Below are 14,667 nucleotides of genomic sequence, written 5' to 3'. Positions count from 1 at the left end.
ACTGAGATGTGGGGGGAGTCATCCTCTTACTATTATGTGTGGTAGGTTAAACTGTGTTAGCTTAACGCTGGTTAGCAATACCTTACATTGAGTACCTGTTCCTGTATTTGCTGCTGCTGTACAGCCTGGTGTTTTCTTCTCTCACTTGCCATATATGCAGTGCAATGACTGTAATGGGGTTTTTGCAACGTCTCCATTTCCCAGGTCTGCTGCGTCTGTCACAGCCTGCCCCGCTCCTGAAGCCTAGCAAGGTTTGGATTGTGTATTCTGCTGATCACAAGCTTTATGTCGATGTTGTGATGAAGTTTGCTGAGTTCATGTTCACGGTCTGTGGTACTGAGGTGATCCTAGACCTGCTGGAGGAGCATGAGATTTCCAAGATGGGGGCTATACGCTGGCTCACTCGGCAAAAGCAAGAAATGGAAGCGCGCTCTTTCAAAATCATCATCTTGTGTTCTCGAGGTACACGAGCCAAGTGGCAAGCTATGCTTAGGCACGAGGAAGTGTCTGTCTCTCTCAGGCAAGATAACCGGCTGCCAATGGGGGACATGTTCACTCCTGCTTTGAATCTGATCCTGCCAGACTTTAAGCAGCCAGCTTGTTTTGGCACATACCTGGTTTGCTATTTTGAGGGCATAAGCAATGAAAAGGATATTCCAGACCCCTTCAACGTCACCTCCAAGTACCAGCTAATGGACAAGTTTGAAGAAGTTTATTTCCTGATTCAGGATCTGGAGAAGTTTGAGCCAGGGCGAGTCCATCAGATTCCTGAGATCTCTGCCGAAAGGTACACTGAAAGCCCAAGTGGCCAAAAACTGAAAGAAGCAGTGCAGAAATTCAAGGAATGGCAGGCTGAGCACCCTGATTGGTTTGAAAGAGAAAATGCCGGCTGCGGAGAAGAGGGTGATTTGCAGTCTTTGAACGGGGAGCTCTGTGAGGATCTAACACTGCTTGAGGGGGGGATTTTGAAACAGCAGCTGTTTCTACAGGAGCCTGACCCCAACAGCTGTTGCCAGGTCAACCTCTGCATCAAAGAGGATGAGCTTGGAACCTGCCAGCTGCTACCCCAGCTTCTTCCACAAGAGGATCCAGCATTCCAAACCTTGATCATTCCTGCAGATAATGAGACTTCCCAGGTCCAGGTAGTAGAGCCAGTTGCTCTTGCAGAAGAGAGAGAGATATTCAGCCATCAATTGTTGACCAATGAAGACTGGCTGGAAGGAGACCCTATACTGGAGATGAGCATGCCAAGGAGACACAGTGTAGTGCTTCAAGAAGAACTGTCCTCAAATGCCCAGCCCCTACCAGCTGATGTGAGGCAACAGCTGGAGGGACTAATGCTTTCTCTCTATCACCAAAGCCTTGGCCTTTCAGAAGCACCTGTCTGCCAGGAAGTTGTTAATGAGCAGCAGCAGCCCCTAGTTTTTGAGGAGCTGTGCAAAGATCAGAGACAGTCAGTGCAATCAGACCAAGGTTACATTTCCAGAAGTTCTCCTCTGCCTTCAGATGGCCCTGTTGAGGAAGAGGAGGAAAAAGATCAGGACCAAGAAAGCCACAGAGATGCTGAGTTTGTCTCTCCAGATATCTTGGACAGTCTAAAGAGTCTTCAGCAGCAGCTGCTTTTCCAGGACATTCAGCAGAACTCCAGCCGGAGTGGCAAGGGAGGGGTAATGGGTGTCCTCTAGAGGCTGCTAGTCTCCATCCAGGACCAAGGTTTGTGTCTATGACTGTAGGCAGGAGTGCAAACATTTCAGGCTTAGTCCCTCAGGCAAGTTTGGATGTCATTACAGCACACATTTTTGTGAAGTCTAATGGATAGTTCTAATGGATTGCAGCCATCTGGCAGCAGAGCTGACCTGTCCATACTTTTTGCTAACAGTATTTTCTGAAACACTCTGTGCTGCATCAGTCTGTCGCTAAATGGAGGAAGATGTCAAATATTAATGTGTTCAGTCTGTAGATTAATTGACATCGCACACTGCCACATGGGAGCACAAGAATGTTCAGCAGGTCAGAGGAACAGCCCAGCAGGTTGGCCCTGTTTGTTGACCCTCCATGGCAACTGGTTGGTCACTGTGTGAAACCGGGTGCCAAACTAGATGGACCACTAGTCTGATCCAGCACTGGGCTCTTGCATTCTGACCTCAGAAGGAATCTAATAACCTGGGTATTACTGGCATAATCCGTTTAGTACCAAATATATTGATAATGACAGATTTAAAAAAATATTGTAAGGAAACAGCAAGACAGATGTTAAAATCTTGTTCCTCAAGAAGCATTGTATTCTGGGCTATTTCAACTTAGGGTCAATAAGGTAAAATCCTCTTGTATTGATTCTTAGGTTGAGCAGTTGTTCAGTTTAGTTATAAGCACTGCAGTAATAACTTTCATTTTCTATTGCTAGCTGTTCCAGCACTGCTGTTTGTGTTACGGATCTTCCAGCAAATTGCAAATGAATTGGCAGACTCCATATTCAAGTTGCAGTTGAGGGATAATTCAAATTGCTTAAGCAATCTTCTAAAAGTGCCTAGTTTTGGTAATGGAGATGTTCTTTGTACATTGTGTAATGCCAAGAGTAAGGACCAGACAAATGTAATTTAGGAGGGAATATTTCATTTTTAAACAACTGGAATAGAGTCATGAAGTTCCGTTCAGGTATAGGAAAATCCAACAGAGACACTTAATTATTTCGGACTGTCCATAATAGCATGCCTCTGAAAGCACCACAAGGCTACTGTTTTCAGCAGCATCCCAGTGGCAAAGTGTCACGTGAGTGCCAGGTCAGAGTCTTGGGCAAGGGGTTCTGTAAGATGTACACCTCACTGCAGTATGAATAACTTCATATGCCTCATCTGAATCACTTCAGAGTTCCCTGCTGTGCGTCAGGGCTGCTGACTTGGCTGATACAAGCCAAGGCACAGGCAGATAGGAAAGAACAGTTGAACTGTGTAAGGAGAAGAGAGGTTTAAAGAGCTAGTCTGACTTCAAAATGCTCTTTGAGAGCTGGTGATCGATTGGGAATGGAGGAAGAATCTGATGCAGTTTAATGTAGGCAGATGATGCCTAGAAGAAATGAGAGGGAGAGATGACAGTGCGTACCAGAACAGGATCGTGCCCTCTGATATTGCAAGTGGTTGCTGAGCAACGGATTGCACTTTTCATTGATGAAGTCATACTGTGGACTTCTTGAGACTGAAGTGGGTTCTTCACATCCCCTTGAAATAGACTTCCAAAGCTGAGTAATCCTGAATGATTACTTATAATAAGCTGAAATGGTTATGAAGACTTCATGTGCATCAGTTACTAATTCAGCCCAAGCTTACTGATCAATTCAGCAGCTCCCATAGTGTGGCTGGGGGGGGTAATCCCAAAACATTTTTATTTCATTATATTCTCTTTTCCCCATCAGGCCTGCTGTCTTAGTAATTGCACTGTGTTTAAATGGAACAGTAGCATATCTGGTGCCTATCCTATTGGTTCATGTAGTCTGTTTTTTTCCAGCGGCAGCTTTTAGTAGCTCTTGATTATACAAGCCAACAATGTATTTTGTAGCTTTTCTCTAGCTTTTCCTGTTAAATATTTATAACTAAAGAGAAAAGTTTCAGTATGCCATATTCCAATTAGGCTACACTTTTTGTATTTCTACTTGTATATGTTTCTTTTAACTTTTCAAGGGAAGTACTGTAGAATTGTACTTGCTCACTAGTAGGTGAATGATTGCCAAAGCGTTGTCCTCAAATTTTATCCAGGAAACTGTGTAACTGCTGTGACCACCGCTCCTCCCATGCCAAAATTTCAGTTCAAGAAAATGGAGAACAGCTAGTGAGTTCTGGTTTTCTATCTATAAAACAAGCACGAGTGACCTTTCATCCACTTAGTGGCAAAGTTATTTGGGTGGGGAGAGTTGGTATTCCACAGTCACTGTGTATAGATAGATGGTGCCTTATACAGTATAATAGTACATTTTCTTCTTAAATGTCCAGACATTCTACATGCATTTGTTTAAGAATACAACAGGAATCCTGTGAGGTGTTGTTTGCCAGAGGGAGGCACTAAGAGATCTGTCTTGATACCAGCATTGCCATATCAGTAATAATGTTTCATGACCAGTGGTTGCCAAGTTGCCTGTTTAGATCCTGTTATACATTGCTCAGAGATCCGTTATCAGATCTCACAACGTAACAGTGAAAAAGCACTGGCAGAATGGCAATGAATTCAGCTTGGGGCCACAGAGTTAAACTTCTCCCTGTACCATTTTGCTGGTAGATACTTCCTTCTCTGTAGGAAAGCAGGGAGAAAAGGACAGGTCAAGTATAGGTGTCTCTTTTCTCCCATGGAGCTTATAGTTCAGACTCAGAGGGATTAATTAGATTAGTTTCTGATCAGGAAAACAGTCTGCAGGGAATAGCTAGTAACCTCTTCTCCCATGCTGTGGAACCCCACGTAAATTAAGCCCCCCCCCATAGCTGTTTTACATGATTTTAAAATAAAAGATCCAACCATTTATATCCCATATAAGAAGTAGATGAGCCCTGTGTGTATTCTGCACCTTTGGTTGATACAAGATTTAACTTAAAACTGTTTTTTTTTTAAAAGTGCAGATTTGTAACTATCTTGTTGGAGTTAATAGAAGAGGGAAATAACAGCTGGCTATGTGTGAGGATAGGCAACAGCCTATGGTTGTCCCCACTCCCAATTTTATATAGTGGCAAACTTTTAAGTGGCACAATCCCTTCTTCCACCTCATTCCACTGTGGTTGTAAGCCCAGTTTAAGGGTCAGCTTTATATGTTCAGCAGAAATAAGTGACTGGTCTTTTCATGAAACATACAACTTCAAACTAACAGGGTGGTGGGATTGGTTGAGTGCTTACCAGAGTTAAAAATTTCAAGCATATATGGGGGAAGGATTAGAAGGTTTGTCCTGTGTTTCATCCTGCCTTTTTCCCTATCATCAGGGCAATTTCCACCCCACCCCACCCATCTTAGAGCATGCAGACATGTATCCTGACACGGGGTACAAGCCATGAAAAGCTATTACTTCCAGTTCTGCTGAATGTAGAAATTGTACCTAAGGCTGCAATTATGCATTAAATATTGCTGCAGGATTTGTTTTCGAGATTCTTCCACCCATACCCAAATTGGAGCCATTGGAGCTGTGATTTAAGAGAAGGCTGACATGAGGGAGATATGGGCTATTTACCTCTTGCTGCCTTTTTTTTTTTTGAAGATCACCCCCCAAAAAACTTCTCTCCCCCACCCTTCCCACAGTTGCTTGTAAATGTTCCCAACAGGCATAAATGTAGATGGGACACAGTATTTTTGCTGTTCAGTGGGGGAGAAAAGGTGTGTGGGGGAGGTGTGTCCTTCTTGTGAGGTTTTCTGTTTATAGAATTTTTAGTTGTAGAAGCCATATCTTGCATCTGATTTCACTTCCCAAAAGTTAATAAATTATACTTCAAGAAAAAAGTTGTTACTAATTTTTTATTTTATGAACAAAATCTTTTTTTAAAAAATATTAGCTCTGTTAACTTGGTGGGAATGCTAAGTTTCCTTACCCTGTTTCCTAGCTGTTACTGCCCCTGAGACCTGTCCCTTTTATAGCTACTGTCTCTATAAATTAATGACTTGCCTGAAGAAAGGAAAACACAAAGCTCCCTTGAATACTGAAATGATGGGGCAGACTTGCATGCCTACACAGAGGCCAGTAATTGTTCTATGAATGCTGGTATGGCTATATAATAAAGGAGAAATGTGTGAGATTTGAGGAAACACTTTGGGGGGGGGTGTTACTTAAGGTGGTTCTTCTCTTATCCAAAAGTTGATAGAGCAAGCACATGAATTAGATGCATATGCCCCTCCTTAAACAAATTCTGATCAAAATAATAGTGCTAAGTTCGATTTGTAAAGGTGATAAATTACTCTATTAACAACTGCCACTATGTTCAAAACTAAATACATATGGAAATTGTTAGAGAAACATATTTTAACTTTATCCAATGCTGATGAAACATTATTAATGAAGTTGTGTGTTACTGATGCTTCAAGGTAATAATCCCTTTTCTGAACCCCAGTGGCCCCGTTTCTGCTCTGCGTCAGTAGGGCCCTCTGAGAAGAAGTGTACCCCACCCAGGTGTCTGCAACAAGCAGGGGTAGATTTATTTTCACCCCCACTGTTACACACTATGCACACACAACTCCTGAATGCGATTACTATTCTGAGAGGGTTTTCTGTGTGTAGCCCTAGCACTGGAGCAAGAGGAAGTGTGCATGCCTCCTGATCCCGCTAGGGGCTCACTCGACTGCAACTGGATCTTAGTAAACATGACTATGTCAACATACAGGGAAATCAAACTTACTTTGATTGTATTGGTTATTACCAAGAAAGTTCTGCAAAATCTATTTCTGACCTGTTCTGCTGCTGACCTGTTTCTCTGTTTCACAAGCAACCTTGTGTCTGGCAGAGAATCTGTCATATACTATAGCTGGGTGTATGCTTGCCTGTTTAAAAAGTAAAGAACTGCTGTAATGGCTTATGGCCTCTTTGTTCCTGAGGCTGTTTCACTGAAGATTCCTTCTTTGGGTGGAGGGAGCAAAATATCCTATGTCCATCTGTTCTTTCTCTCTGGTAGGAAATTAGCATCCCTCTCAAGTATCTCAGAGCACAGAGGAAAAGTCCACAGTACTTAGTTTTACAATCACAGTCACTCACAGCACCAAGATTGTCTAGACAAATAGAAAGAAGTTACAGAAGGGAAGGCCCCTGGCCACAATATCACATAATCAGGTTTCAAAAAGCTGTGAAAGCAGACAGTGCTGCAGAGAAAGTTAAACCCTAGTCCTTGCTCCCATTGCAGCTATCAGCTGGCTTGTGGTCAACAAGCAGGTGGCTCAGAGAAACTCCAACTGGCCTTGGCTAGTTTTCCAAGGAATTGAGTGGCATGCTCCATAAGAATGCCAGTACAGAAAGGAAAGGCAGAATATAAACATCATAGCAAAGCTGTGTCTGAGGACCACCTTGCTGTGCTTTTTAGACCATTTCTTGCTAATAAAGTTGTTTTAATCAAAGGAGGAACGTGTGTTCAGACAAAGCAGGGGCCGAGAATTCCCAAGAAGCACCCTATTCCAGGATAGGCTTTGGATACCTATCGGATGGCATTCTGTTGCCCTTTCCTGCTGGAGTATTTTTGGAAAAAGAATCATGCCACTGGAGCATACCTAACCCAATAGCTGGCTCTTCAGGCCTGTTTTTTTTTTAAAGCAAAATACAAAGCTAGGTGAAGATTGATCTTGCATACATGACTTGCTTATCAGTTTAGCTCCATTTGCCTACATGTATAGTTAATTGGCTTTTACTTGTGGAACCTTAAACTGAGGATAGCTAGGGTCCAATGAGCCAGATTGGTCTCAAAGAGCATGCTTCCCCCAACACCCATTTGAAGAGCGGCATGCACCCAAAGGAAAGAGGCCAACTTTGGGGCTCTTGTCAAGATACTCAAGCAGTTCCCCGAGTTCTTTTCTAATGTGATCTCTTTGTGCCAATCTTCATTCCATGTTAAATTAGGTTTAGCGCACAGCACATACCAACCAGGACCAATAAATAAATATCTAATAACATGACAATGGTCTAGAGTCCTTCATTTCACCTTATTTGTTCCAAGTGGGAGGCCCATTTGCCTATAAGCCAGTTGCTGTTGACCTCATAAGTATAAGCAAGGGAACGTCCTCAAAACAGAGCACCAGTTGCTTAAATCATGCACGTCTATCTTGGAGAAAACCAGAGCCCTGGCAAGTGGAGATTGTTGATAAAACCCTGTTATCACCAGAGAGTTATGTCTCAGTCAAGAAGGGTTTTTAAGCCCCTCTCTGAATAAAATTAGGCATAAATGTCCCCTTTGCACAAAGTCTGAACATAATGCAATGAGGTTTGAGCACAGAGGTAGAAATTTTTAGCAAGGAAAAAGATGGGTCCTTTCTTCCCTAAGTTCAGAAACTTTCCCATGAGGGTGTTCTCAACCGGAATCATACAGTAGCTGTTGCAGATATTTTACAAGATAATGGAGGATTAAAAGTGATTCTTTGCTGCTGGTGGGTGTAAGAGGGTTGCACATTTCAAGTCCTAACAGGAAAGCCATCAATGGTACAGTCTCTAAATCATAACCACCAGAAACTTGAGTACAATCTGGGCTTAAAACTTTGCGTGGGCATTAAGCAGAGCTAGGCAAAGAACAAATGGAAACCCAGTGACCATGCTTTTTCAAAAAACCCCCGAGAAGATGCTGCTGAATCTTTTGTGATTCTAACAAACAGCTCTAGGCTTTGAAAAACATCAGAAGTAACAGGTTGCCATCTCCCAGGAAAGAAAGCAGTTGCGGCTGACACATTTCTTCTTGCTGATGGCATTAACCCTTTGTGTTGTGTTTTCCTCCAAGAAGCGAGCTGAAGGGATTTAGAAAAGGGGAGAACTGTTGAGCAAAACAGTTCCCCTGGTTTGCCCTTGGCTGTAGCCGCTGACACAGATGTAGTGCCCTGAGCAGCAATGCTAAGGAGAGGCACAGATTTTCAAATAGCCAAGGCCTTGTTCTCACCAAGATGGTAAACCTGGGCTGTACAGAATGGAAGTATGTGCAGGATATAACATGACAGAATGCTCCCAATAAACAACAAATCCCCGCCTACAGAATATCTGCATATCAGCTGTTTTGTATATAGCAAGAGAACCAGCCACTCTTGTGGAACATATATATGCCTTGGGGAGGGGGGCGGGTAGTAGCCTAGACATAAGTTTACCACCTCAGCAAGAACTAGGCACAACTTTAGGTGGGTAGCTGTGTTGGTCTGCAGTAGAACAGCGAGATATGAGTCCAGTGGCACCTTAGAGATCAGCAAGATTTTCTGGGTCTGAGCTCCCTTCTTCAGAGTGAAAGCTTACACACTGAAGATTTTGGTGGTCTCTAAGGTGCCACTGGACTCAAATCCTGCTGTAGGCACAACTTAGCACCAGCGTGAAAGTTACTGTGTGTTGGGCACTGACATTATGGCTGAGTTCCCCTTCATAATGTCTGCAGCAGCCCCAGGGAGGATATGGAGAACAAGTAGCAGAGGAGGCAAGTCAGAGTTCCAGAAAACAGCTGTCCCCTCACTCTCCCCCCCCCCCCAACCCTATAGGCAGTGGTGGTAGGAGGCACCTCAGTAAGGGCAGAGAGGGAAACCTGACCAAGGCTGAGAATGGGGAGGAAGATGTTCTTTTTCCTCCGTTCTGGATAAAATCAGCTCATGAATATGCTGAGCAATGACACAGTCCAGAACTCAATCTCCTTGAGTTCTACAATCCCACCCAGTGGTGGCAAAGAAGGTAAGTTGCTTAGCTGTAAGTGGGTTATGAGGATTTGAGGTTTGGGAAGCAGGGTATGAAAGTTTGTTGGGGTAAAGATCAACCAGTTGGGAGGAGAAAGGATAACAGGAACAGGAAGCTTATTCCTTTTGTGAGTCCATTGCATGGGATGGGATGGGTGGGTGTGAACCTGGTTTACCTTTTGACTACCTGACTACCCATGTAATAGCAGGATACAAGGAAAAATAAATAACTTTATACAACTAATGGGGTCCAGAAGGAGGTGGGAAGGGGTTACTTAAGGCAAAGGGTAGCAGACAAAAATGTGAAGATTAGGATGGAAAATGTAGGCTGCTTCCCATTGCCCTGGAGATGTGGTTGATGCTATGGAACGTGAACAGTGTGGGCATCTCTCTGGCTGCTTGGCGGTGGAGGTAGTACCTGCACATTAGGGGCTGCTTCTAACTTTGCCAAGGAAACCTTGTTCGTTCAAGGCTTCAGGCAGCTGGAATCAGCTTCAGGCCGCTGTTGGCACTGAGAGAGGCTCAGAGTGTTGGATCTGGTATAATCGCTGGGTAGGGTTGCCAATTTCAGGTCAGGAAATTCCTGAAGGATTTTTGGTGGTAGAGCCTCAGGAAGGTGAGGTTCAGGAAGGAAGTGGGGTATAATGCCCTATGGCCCACCCTCCAAAGCAGCCATTTTCTCCAGGCCTTTGTCACCTGGAGAACATTTGTAATGTGGGAGATCTCCACTGCCCACCTGGAGGCTGGTGACCCTATCACTGAGGGGGTCAGTCTGAAACGCTGGCTTCGTTTATAATTATAAATAGGAAATAACCTTGAGGGGGTTCCTAAACTAAAACAGGAGCACAGGTGAAGAAGGCGGCCAAAGTCTAGGCTCAGGGGGTGAATGACAGGCACAGGCAGCTGTCCAGTCCCCTCCCGGCTAGGGCTGTCATCTCCAGGTTGGGAAATGCCTGGCTATTTGGTGATGGAGCCTGGAGAGGGTGGGGTTGGGGGAGGTGAGGGACCTCGGGGGTTTCATGCCATCGCGTCCTCCCTCCCAAGCAGCCATGTTCTCCAGGCGGTGGATCTGAGTCATCGGGAGATCAGCGGTCCCTCCGGGAGATCTCCAGCCCTCGCCCGGAGGGGGCAACCCTGGGCGGCCAGCCCAGCCCTCAGCTCTGCGCCGTGACGGCCAGGGTGTTGACATAGCCGTGAGGCCCCATGTCGTTCTCGGAGACGCAGTGGCTGAGCTGGCCGGGCGCGGGCCCGGCGGCGGGGTCGGGCGCGCTCTTGGTCTTGGCCCGGGGCCCGGCGGCGGCGCGCAGCAGGCAGCAGGCCTCCAGGGCCTCGAGGGCGCGGCAGGCCAGGAAGAAGAGGTTCTTGAGCATGAAGACGGAGAGCGGCTGCTGGTAGCGCACCAGCAGCAGGCAGCGCAGGGCCAGCAGCGGCGCGTCCAGCAGGCCGGCGGGCAGCAGCCAGTGCAGGGCCAGGCGGGCGGCGCCGGGCGGCCGCGGGGCGCTGAGCTCGTAGAGCCAGAGGACGGGCGAGGCCAGGCAGAGGAAGTAGACGGCCAGCAGCAGGTAGCGCAGCGGCGGCGGCAGCGCCAGGGCCGGCCGGCCGGGCGGCAGCAGCAGCAGCTCCAGCAGCGTGAAGCTGTCCAGCAGGTCGAGGCAGGTGGCCAGGAAGGCGGCGGCGGCGGCGCGCGGCTGGGGCGGCAGCAGCAGGCGGCCGGGGGAGGCGTCGGCGCCGATGGCGCGCAGCAGGCAGTAGAGCAGCGGGGCCGAGAGCGCCAGCGTGACGCGGAAGCCGGTGGCGCCCAGCGGCAGGCGCAGCTCCACCAGCTCCAGGATGGACGTGCCCAGGATGAGCGCCGCCTTGGGCGTGAAGGCGATGGCGTAGATCAGCCAGGCCAGGTGCGCGTAGGCGAAGTCCCCGCCGCGCCGCGCCGCCCCGCCGGCCTTGCCCGCGCCGCCGCCGCCGCCGCGGCCCCCGTGCGGCGGGTGGCCCAGCAGGGGGTGCAGGGGCGGCGGCGGCGGCAGGGGGTGCCCGGCGGCCCCGGGCGGGCGCTCCCGGCGGCGGGCGCGGCTGTTGCGGCAGAAGAAGATGCCCCAGCCGGCGGCCAGCACCAGGTCGGTGGCGATCCAGCTGCACCAGTAGAGGTCGGTGACGGCGATCAGGTAGAGGTCCAGCAGCGCGCCCTGGCCCAGCAGCAGCACCAGGGACAGCGCCTTGTAGCCCCAGCGGGGGCCGCCGCTCGCCGCCCAGGCCGGCCCGCCGCCCGCCGCCGCCCCGAAGGCCTCCCCAGCCGTCATGCCGCCGCCCAGGCCGGAGGCGCCGCTGGAGGCCGGCGAGGCGCAGGCGGCGGGCGCGGCGGCGGGGGGCTCCGGCGCCGCCGGCACGAGCGGCTTGGCTTCCTCGCCTTCCTCCTCCTCCTCCTCCTCGTCGTCCTCGCTGCTGCTGCTGCTGCTGCGGGTGCGGGTGCGGGTGGAGCTGGACACTGAGCCCCGCCTGCCCCGCCGGGAGCCGCCGCTCGAGCTGCTGCTGCCGCTGGAGGAGCTGCTGACGCCGCCGCCGCCGCCCAGAAAGAGCGGCTGGAGGTCGGCGGCGGGGGGAGGCGGCGGCGGAGCCTGGAAGGAGCCCGAGGAGGAGGAGACCGAGCGCTGCTTGGAGACCCCCCGCTGCATGGTCGGCCTGCCCTCGCGCCCCGAGACGCCGGGCCCGCCGCAGCCCCCGGCCGGGCGCGCAGCCAGCGAGCTGCCCGCGGAGCGCCGAGCGGCGGAGGCGCCGGGGATGGGCGGAGGACGGCGCGGCGGGAGGGGGCTGAGCGGCAGGCGAGACCCGGCCTGGATCTTCCCTTCCTCGCTCGGAACCAGCAGAAACCCGGAGCGGATCGCGGGCAGGACCAGGGAGGAAGGGTCCGGAGTGGATCCGGAGAGACGAAGCCCGGACCGGTGCCTCGAGGGCGCGCGCTGGAGGGAAGAGAAGAATCCTGCGCGGAGCGACTCGGCTGGATCTTGCGGGCCGATGCGGGGTAGGTGGACCCGGAGAGGCGCAGGTGGGGCGCGGCGGCGGCGGCTGGTTCCTTGGAGGAAAGCGCCGGCCGAGTGCGGAGAGGCGGCCGTGGGTTCCGGGGCCAGGAGCTGTCGGGAGGCAGGAGGATACCTGGGAGCCGCTGCTGCTGGATTGCCCACCCCCTCGCCTCTCGTTCCGTGGCAACGGGGTGGGCGGCCTGGCGCAGCAGCAAATGAGTCACTTCGCCGGGGAGGCTGGCTGGCTGTTGCCTAGGAAAGCGCCTCTTAAGCCACCCGCTCCCTTCCAGGAGGCAAGCCTTGCCTTAAGGCTTAGTCCCCCCCCCCTTCCCATATGCCTTAGTCACCAGTGGCTGTCAGCGAGAAGGGGCTGGTTTGGCCTTGATCCACTTTTGGGGGGAAAGGACAGCTGCGGGGATGGATTGAGCTTCTCCTTGCTTTTTAAGTTATCCTTTAAAGCAAACATTTTGAGAACAGTGTACAAAGAGTAGCACCTTGGTACAAAAACAAAGCTTGCTACTGGCAACTCATTACACTCTATTTAAACCAGAAATTGCATTTTAAAGATCTCTGGCCATCCAGCAGACCCACACATTCCCCTCTACAGGCATTCAAGGCCACCAGCCCACTCTTGTCAAGCTAAGCAGGGTCAGCCTTGGCTAGTAATTGTATGCCAGACCAAAGATGACCAGGGTGGCTGTACAGAGGCAGGCAATGGCAAACCAGCTTTCCTAGTCTGTTGCCTTAAAAACCCCAGCAGGGGTCACCACAATACAACTTGATGGTACTTTCCATCAGCACCAAGGTTCAATGAGCTCAATATGCCATGACTGATCTGGTAGATGAGGCACGTTTTGCCTGTACCAGGAAAACAACCGGGGCTTCAAAGCACCTGTTAATTTGCCAGCATCTCTTATTCAGGTCATAATAGCAGCCATATCACAGATGTCTGAGTAACCTTCAAGGAAAAGGAATTGCATCTATTCACATGAATGCATCTGTGCATGCTGAGCGACAGCCGGCACATACCCGTTGAGTGAACGAGCCCTGAACGCTGTGGGCTCAGAGTTAGGCTACACAATCAGCGGAATCATGGGGCATTTATTTATACCTCAGTTTCCTCCCTATACTGCTTTACATTGTTCTCCCCCACCAGACTGTGTGCCCCTTACAGGGTGAAGTGGAAATCTCAATTATAGAAAACCTGCAGATCTGCATGAGAAGAATATAGCCTGCCCTCTCACCTTCCATTTTCCCGTGTTCAGGAAAGTTGCTCTTTCCAAGTGTGCATTAAAGTATATGAGTCTGAACTTGCACCCTGATATACATGATTCCGTTTGCAAAGATTAACAATGTTCATCTGATGAACTTCAGACAAGATTGAGCACCAAGGAGCCCAACTGCAGGAAAAGTAGCAAGAAGCTTCATTGCTACAGCTGAACAGGAAAGACATGTAGTGAAAAGGAATGCCATAGAAACAAATGTGTTAGAAATGAAGCTTTATGCTCATGTTTCCGCAGAGCCCTTTCCCACTTCACCATAGCACTTCTCATATAAAACCCCCCTAGCCAAAACACCTCCTTCTAGATTCTTTTGGCATAACAGAGCCGCTTTGCATGGTTTTTTCTGTAAGCTAATTACTGAGCGCCTGGAGCTCAGAAAGCACCCTTTGCTGGAGAAGAAATTGAATCAGAGCTGGCAAAGGGCCAGAAGAAGTGGTTGCTTAATTGGAAGGACCAGTGGACCACACAGAAGTGAAGAGGCCAGTTTTGTGGTGCAGGCAAAAATGTGGTGACATCAGTTTTGGCACAGGTTCATCCTCACTTTACAGAAGCTCTGCTAATAACTGTTGCTGCGGCAGGTCTGCATGGTGCTGATGACCGTATTGGGAGGGGGATGTTTATGAATTTAAGACATTTCTGATCTTCCCTTCCAATCAAAACTTGATGTTAAAACCAGATGATAAAAAAGAGAAGCAGTAAAAACCAAATCAATAGCAGAGTAAATAAAAGCAGAAGCAAGCAATGAAAATTGACTAAGACAATGCATAGACCATTCACCATCAGCAAATACCTAGGAAATTTGTCTATTTGACAAATTCAGAAGCAAGTAAAAAGGTGCAGGGTGGCACTTCCAAAGATGCGGAGCTGGCAGAGCAAAAAAACCTCTAGTGGGATTTTTTTTCCAGAGCTGCCATGATGTGTTTCCTAGCACCTGTGCTATAGAGCAATCTTGGGGAGGTATTCTGGATCATTGGAAGATTCTGAACAATCTTCAGGAGCAGCCCTACACAGAACATAT

The 14,667-nt window shown here is 49.1% G+C and overlaps 2 protein-coding genes across 2 annotated transcripts in view; one reads left to right on the top strand and one right to left on the bottom strand.

Annotated features, from left to right (window-relative positions):
* Positions 1-4,595, top strand: part of IL17RA (interleukin 17 receptor A) — a 33,316-nt gene extending 28,721 nt beyond the window's left edge. The window contains exon 12 of the mRNA XM_054988827.1: positions 205-4,595. Coding sequence (XP_054844802.1) covers positions 205-1,685 — 1,481 coding nt within the window. The 3' untranslated portion in view covers positions 1,686-4,595. The remainder of the gene's footprint in view (positions 1-204) is intronic.
* Positions 4,596-10,509: 5,914 nt separating this feature from the next.
* TMEM121B (transmembrane protein 121B) lies at positions 10,510-12,021 on the bottom strand. The gene is made up of 2 exons (XM_054988611.1): positions 11,836-12,021; positions 10,510-11,772 (listed from the first exon to the last, which is right to left on the bottom strand). The coding sequence occupies exons 1-2, from the start codon at positions 12,019-12,021 to the stop codon at positions 10,510-10,512; spliced, it is 1,449 nt and encodes a 482-aa protein (XP_054844586.1).
* Between the last annotated feature and the right edge of the window lie 2,646 nt (positions 12,022-14,667).

Source organism: Eublepharis macularius, chromosome 9 (genome assembly GCF_028583425.1).
Source record: "Eublepharis macularius isolate TG4126 chromosome 9, MPM_Emac_v1.0, whole genome shotgun sequence".
Taxonomy (NCBI): domain Eukaryota; kingdom Metazoa; phylum Chordata; class Lepidosauria; order Squamata; family Eublepharidae; genus Eublepharis; species Eublepharis macularius.
The sequence above is the reverse complement of the archived record's forward strand: the minus strand, read 5'-3'. Positions and strand labels throughout refer to the sequence as shown.